General features: G+C 38.6%; 1 protein-coding gene across 1 annotated transcript; it reads left to right on the top strand.

Moving 5' to 3' along the window:
- The first annotated feature begins 435 nt into the window (after positions 1 to 435).
- Positions 436 to 3,444, top strand: LOC116699388 (uncharacterized). The gene is made up of 3 exons (XM_032531928.1): positions 436 to 495; positions 2,715 to 3,009; positions 3,094 to 3,444. The coding sequence occupies exons 1-3, from the start codon at positions 436 to 438 to the stop codon at positions 3,378 to 3,380; spliced, it is 642 nt and encodes a 213-aa protein (XP_032387819.1). The 3' UTR covers positions 3,381 to 3,444.
- The last annotated feature ends 2,852 nt before the right edge of the window (positions 3,445 to 6,296 follow it).

The following is a 6,296-nucleotide window of genomic DNA, read 5'->3' as shown; positions in this document are numbered from 1 at the left end:
TATATAGAGACCTTTCTCTTGTGCAATTGACGTTCACATCTTTCCAGCAGTTTTACAATGCATATGTATTCAAATGTTGCATTCTCTCACTATTTAAAATGGATAATTTCAGTCATGTTGTAAAATCCTAGCTGATGAGTGAAACACTGGTGGCAGATTGTTCCTCTTAGGTTAATGCACTCTAAAGCCTTCTGTCACAAGAGTTTATAATTCGAGATTAGTGAGATGCAATCAACCAACCCAGCGGTCTTGTGAACTGTTCGGTTTAACGTACAATTTGGCAGGGCTTGAAGTCCGCCTCAAACACTAGACCTGCAAAATATGCAAGGCAGCGTTGAGCCTTCAAAGCAACTTCCTTAAATTTAAACAGCCGAAAGCTACATGCAAACATTCATTCTGTTGAAGAAACATGCTGCATCCTACCTGGAGTTGAGCATGAAGAATTATTTCCGCTCCATGGTTGAGATTCAGGTCTTTGTGGACTTGTGGGAAAGAGTATGAGTAAATGCATGCAGAGAGCCATCAAAGCCAAATCTCTCATTGTTTGTTGACAGACTTTGGCTTCTTTCACTCGCTTTCTCTGTATGTCAGAATCACAAGATTTGTCGTAGATTTCTCTGAAGAAAACCTCTTACGTTTTTCACAAGGTGTAAGTTTCACAAGAAACTAACACCTTTACCATTATTATTAACCGAAAACAGTGACACCAAATGTGACTAACATACAATGCAAACATTGAAAATGACACCAGAAATGTCAGGCCTTTCAGAGGCATCAACAGGCAATATGGATGTGAATTTAACGAAAGATGTGATAAATGGGTTAGAAAAACAAACAACTTAAACAGCATATCACCCACCTGACATTATTTATCCACGTATCTGGGAAAGACGCCTGCGAGCTAGAATAGGAAGTCACTTGAGCACATGTACACCACGACATGCCAATGCCCGTTATCATTTACCAAACACGACCCCCTAATTTGGCAGTCCTATTTAAAGAGCACCATTTACCCACTAGGCTCGGCTTTGCAGTGCTGCTGCTGCCCTGCAACCTTGGTCGCTTGCGGGACTTCGTAGCCCCACTTTTGATGGCAGGTCCAAAGCTACTTTTATCATCACTTCCAATCATGTTTAACCAAACTTGGGGAGTGATAGTCGTGAGTTTGCAATTTCCTTGCTGTTGCTGATGACATAAACTAATAGTCACTTCAAATGTGAGTTTTCTGACTGAAAAATTGTTTGGTCTAGAGTCCTGACCGAAACCACTGACCCCAAGTCTATCAGAGGTTTGAAACGTACCTGTATCATGTAGTACGTACGCAACCAATGTAACTAGTACAAATAAATTATAGTGAAAAAACTGTAAGTCAAAACTAAAACCTAACTCAAAAACCTTGAGCGAGTATGTGTATGAACTGAGATCTCGCTAAACAGCACATCTTAAAATCTGAAACTGGGTGGTGTCGAGCTTTGGCAACTGTTGTTTATCCTGAGTGGGTGTTGCTAACGATGCATCTCTTTAATCACCCGCTTCACAGCTATAGCCACTGCTGCACAGGAAGGTCAGAGCTCGACTTGAGACTCGCTGTGTCAAGTGTTTCAGGTTTGCCTTGTTGTTATACATCAACTGGTGCAATGAAAGTACTCAAAAATACTCAAAATTAAGTAGTGATAAAAAACGAAGATTATAACCTTTATGGTAATCACTTTTGGTGTGGTTTTCTGTTAAGTATTCACTGTTCTAGTACAGATATGATTCGGGAGAAACTGCAAAATTAGTCCTCCTAAGTTGATTAAAAACAAAACACTAATTAGTGCTACTATTTTTTTAAATTACCCAAAGGAGCTGCATTACTCTGTTTAGCATGTTTTCACACTTCAATGTTCAAATGCTCCTTGAGATGGATTGAATTTAAATCCAGTCGTTTTCTCAACAGATCTGGAGCTTATGCCAGAGCTTAGAGAGGAACGTCCATAGAGAGTTCATGAACATGGTAATATTCTGATAGGTGTGGTTTTGACAGGAAAGTGACACGTACAACCCACTTGTGTGTCTGTTAGAAACACAACATACGTGCAGTCAGGCAGGATAACTGGACGGAGACTCTGACATGTCTATCTTTGTGATACTGGGACTGTACTGCGTCTGCACAGAGGCACAAGGTAGATCAGAACTCTGAATTCTGGTAACGTCTGATCAACAGATACAGCCATGATACGACAGGCTTCTTATGAAACGAGCACCACAGGTCGTTCAGATTTCTTCTTATGATCTGATCACACGTCAGGAGTGAATTGAATTAGTTTTCTTTGTGATGAACATGACTAAATGGTCACATATCTAAGTAGAGGGACTGATTTCTAAAAATAATGTAACAGGAGTAAAGTAATTTAATTTCAATAATATTTCCGATTCTTTCGTAGATAAAAAATCAGTTACCAGTAAACTTAAAAGATTTAAAGGTTAGGGATTGGGTAGTTTTCCCCTCTATCCTGGGCCAGCTGTGTCTAAAGTTAATATTATTAGTGGTCGTAGTCATTTGGAATAGAATGGTGAGAGATTTTTTGTTTTTATTTTATTAAAATGTATTTTTAAAGATAATGACGATCCGCTGCAGTATGTCATACATGAGGTACATAATTGGAGTATTGACTGAGACTTAATAATAGTGGCTTGTTTTGATCTATAGATACTGTGTCTACTGTTTCCAGAGCCCAGAGCTGAGACTCTGGTTTGTGAAGAAGGGAGAGGACGTGTTTCTGAATGTCACAATAGCATTTATGCTGGTGAGATTTAGTTTTCTGGAGATTCATAAAAGTGTTAATTTCGTACGATTTGATGCTGCTGCAAAACCAACAATCTTTAGTGATTACTCTGGAAGGATTGAGGTGCTTGAGAAATACTCTGTGAAACTGAAGAATCTACAAGAGGCAGACAGTGGAGTTTATACTGCAGTACTGTTGGAAGACAGAAAACAAATAACTGGATACAAGATCACAGTCCAAGGTGAGTTTATTAACAATCTGACACTGATGGAGAGTTTCTGCTGCCATGTTTCTAAAACCTCTCCACCTGCCTCTCCCCCCTCAGATCCAGTGTCTCCAGTTATTCTGTCAGTGGACTCTGTGTCCAGCAGCTCAGTCTGGTGTAACCTGACAGTGAGCTGCAGAGCACAGGACTCTCACATTAACAGCACCTTTAGATGTGACACCCACACCTGCAGTCAGGAGGGAGGAGAGAGACCACAGGTCACACCCTCTGCTTCTGCTCTCCATGTCTACCTGTCCAATGGCTCCATCATCTGTAACCATAGCAACCAGGTCAGCTGGACAAAGGACATGAAAACAATTAAAACTGTCTGCCAGACATGCAGGTAAGACTGAAAGACAAACCACAAACAGCAGATCATAGCCTAATGAACAGTTTTAGACTTAGAGCATACAAACACACAAACACATTGTTTTCATCTGAACATGACTAAACCACCTTGCAGGGTGAAATACAAAACCTACTCAGTTCAATAAAGTTTTAACTACCTTGTCAGGTAGTATCAGACGGGTAACCCATCGTACTACTAGAAATAATTGGAATAAAAACAAAACGTGAGTCCAACTAAAGCTAACTCAGAAAACCTTGGATATGTTTCACCTTCAAAGATGTTGTGAAGATGTCACTAAACGGGTCATTTCTTTGTATCTACAGGAACTAAAACAAGCACCTACTCTTACAACCTCTAGAAACTGCTTAAGGCAGGCATACTCTTTCATCACCCCTGCCACAGCTTATAGCCACATGCGCACAGGGATCAGGTACAGAGCTCGACTTGAGAATCTATGTTCAAATGTTTCAGGTGTGTTCTAGTGTGTTATATATCACTGGTGAATATACGTAAAGTACTCGAAGTTCAGTTCAAATTAAAAGCGTGGCCTGATAAAAAACAAGATACTCACGCCCTATTTTGTGTACTTCTGGTTGGTTTCAGTTAATGTATCTGGTTCCTATTCAAGGAGGTGATGTTTGTGTAAGAGGGACGCCTGTGCGGTTCCCTTTTTTAAGCAAACAATGAATATATCAGTGAACATAGAAGTACAGTTTCCAGTTTTACCATAGGTCTCTTTGTTTTGTACACTTAGTCATCTGAGAATGCAGGAGTGCTGAATAGCTATGATCAGAAGGGGTTACTCTGCAGTAAATACAAGTAACTGATCAGTTTTCTATGGTCTCCTCATCTTCGTGTCTTGACATTGACAGTGAAAAGATCCTGAAGCTAACTTGCAAAACTATTTACGTTCATTAAAAATACAGAAATATTGTGGTAGTTTCTGACAGCATCTCGAGCCCTTATAGCAGAGCTTAGGGAGGACGTTGATGAACATGGTAATCATCCTGACAGTGTTAAGATGTAGAAGATAGACAAAGTGTGGTTTTGACAGGAAAAGAGTAAAAGATTGAACCCTGTGGGACTATCTAAACGACAACGCTGCGATAGCTAATGAACACTTTGAAATTCAACAAAATGTTGTATCAGTTTGAACTTGACCTAAACACTTCGCAGGGTGAAAAGACAACACAACCAACACATACATAAGTTACTAACCCTTGTTGTTGTCCAGGCGGCAATTATGACCCTTTTCAAAGTTGTTTGTATGAGACCTATGGGTTCCTCTGAACCACAATGTCCAAAAATAACATGGATGTGGGTGGTATGTTGATTGAACCCAAGTTCCTTTTGACGACCTAAAAATTAATGATTACTTTCGTGGAAAATTGGTGTTTTATTTTAGTCATAGCATTTTTTTTTAAATGGTTTCAAAAATATCCTAACTAAACTTTGACATAAGCCAGACTGTGATCCACGTCACCTCCTCTGCGAACTATTCTAGTACTAAAGGAATCATATATTCTATATTTTTGAATTGACAAAAGGATAGACAAAAGGGACAAGCGCCAAAAAAAAGTAATTTTCAATTTGACCCAGAACAATAACAGGTTCATGGTTGACAAGAAGACAACACCCAACACAAGGGTTGAAGGAACATTAAATGACAACAATTTGAAATAAAATAATATGTGTAACTGTGTGGTGCATAGAATGGGCCATCTGCCTCTTTAAGTGTATTATTAAACAGAGAACACGTGGGACAGCCCTTGATTGTGAGTGTTTGAAATAGCACAACTATATATACCTGTCAAACTGAAGAACAAATAAATGATGCATCATTATCATGCTGTTTAACAGTCTGTAGAACTCAACTGCACTTTACTGTGCATGCATTCTGAATTGTAGGAGTTAAAATACAAAGTACACAAGATATCTTACCTGATGTGTTTAGTCTGGTCCTGGTGCCCTGCAGAGTCCCAGATAGGATCTGTTGTGAGTATTGTAATCTTGTGTTCCAGGTCCAGATAGTGGCTCTGCTGGTATCTCTGTGTGCCTGCTGAAGACAGCCGTGGTGTCCATCAGTCTGATCATCACGTGGGTGCAAACATTGTAAGATTTAAAAAATAATTGTAAAAGATCTGGGAAAAAATGCATTTCAACTCATTTGTAAAGCTTACATGAATCTTTTAATGCAATTTTACAAGTGTAACTTCATGTAAATATTATTTCTTTCCAAGAAGACTCCACAGGGCACCTTTTTACGCAAATACAATGATTCTTAATTATCTATTGATTATACCTAATAATAACTGTGCTCACTGTGTAAATAAAATGATTGTCCAGAGATGTTCCAAAATCCTTCAGGAGCATGTTATCTTCTTAACAAAAACAACATTTATATTCTCATCATTTAGAACAAAGATACAAGAAATAGCCTTCATGTAACCCTGCATGTTATAACAATGTTCTAACAATATGTACTGTATGTGTTTGTGTTATTAGTATGTTATTATATTTGTTCACCTTTGGGTGACTGCAGTTTCTGCTACATGCACCATTATCTGAGAATCATTAAAGCTATACTCATATTATATTTTGTGGTGATTTTGTGAAATCACGGAAAGATCCCGGCTGTTGACTCAACCCAAACTAGGGGTAGATTGTGAGTTTTCAGCAAGGAATCCATCAGTTCTACTGTATTGTTATAGGAAACACACTGATTGTAAAACATATTGTGAATAGTTACTGACACAATGAAAAATAAAATATTTATGAACTGAACTTGAAGGAATCCATCTTTTGAGCATTAAGGTGCTTTAAAGGCTTCCTTTCTTACTTTACCATAGGTCTGTTTAGTTTTCCACTCCAGTCATCTGAGAAAGTTAACACAGAGCTATGAGAAAGGAAGTGG

The sequence above is a fragment of the Etheostoma spectabile genome, chromosome 12 (genome assembly GCF_008692095.1).
Source record: "Etheostoma spectabile isolate EspeVRDwgs_2016 chromosome 12, UIUC_Espe_1.0, whole genome shotgun sequence".
Lineage (NCBI taxonomy): Eukaryota > Metazoa > Chordata > Actinopteri > Perciformes > Percidae > Etheostoma > Etheostoma spectabile.
The sequence above is the reverse complement of the archived record's forward strand: the minus strand, read 5'-3'. Positions and strand labels throughout refer to the sequence as shown.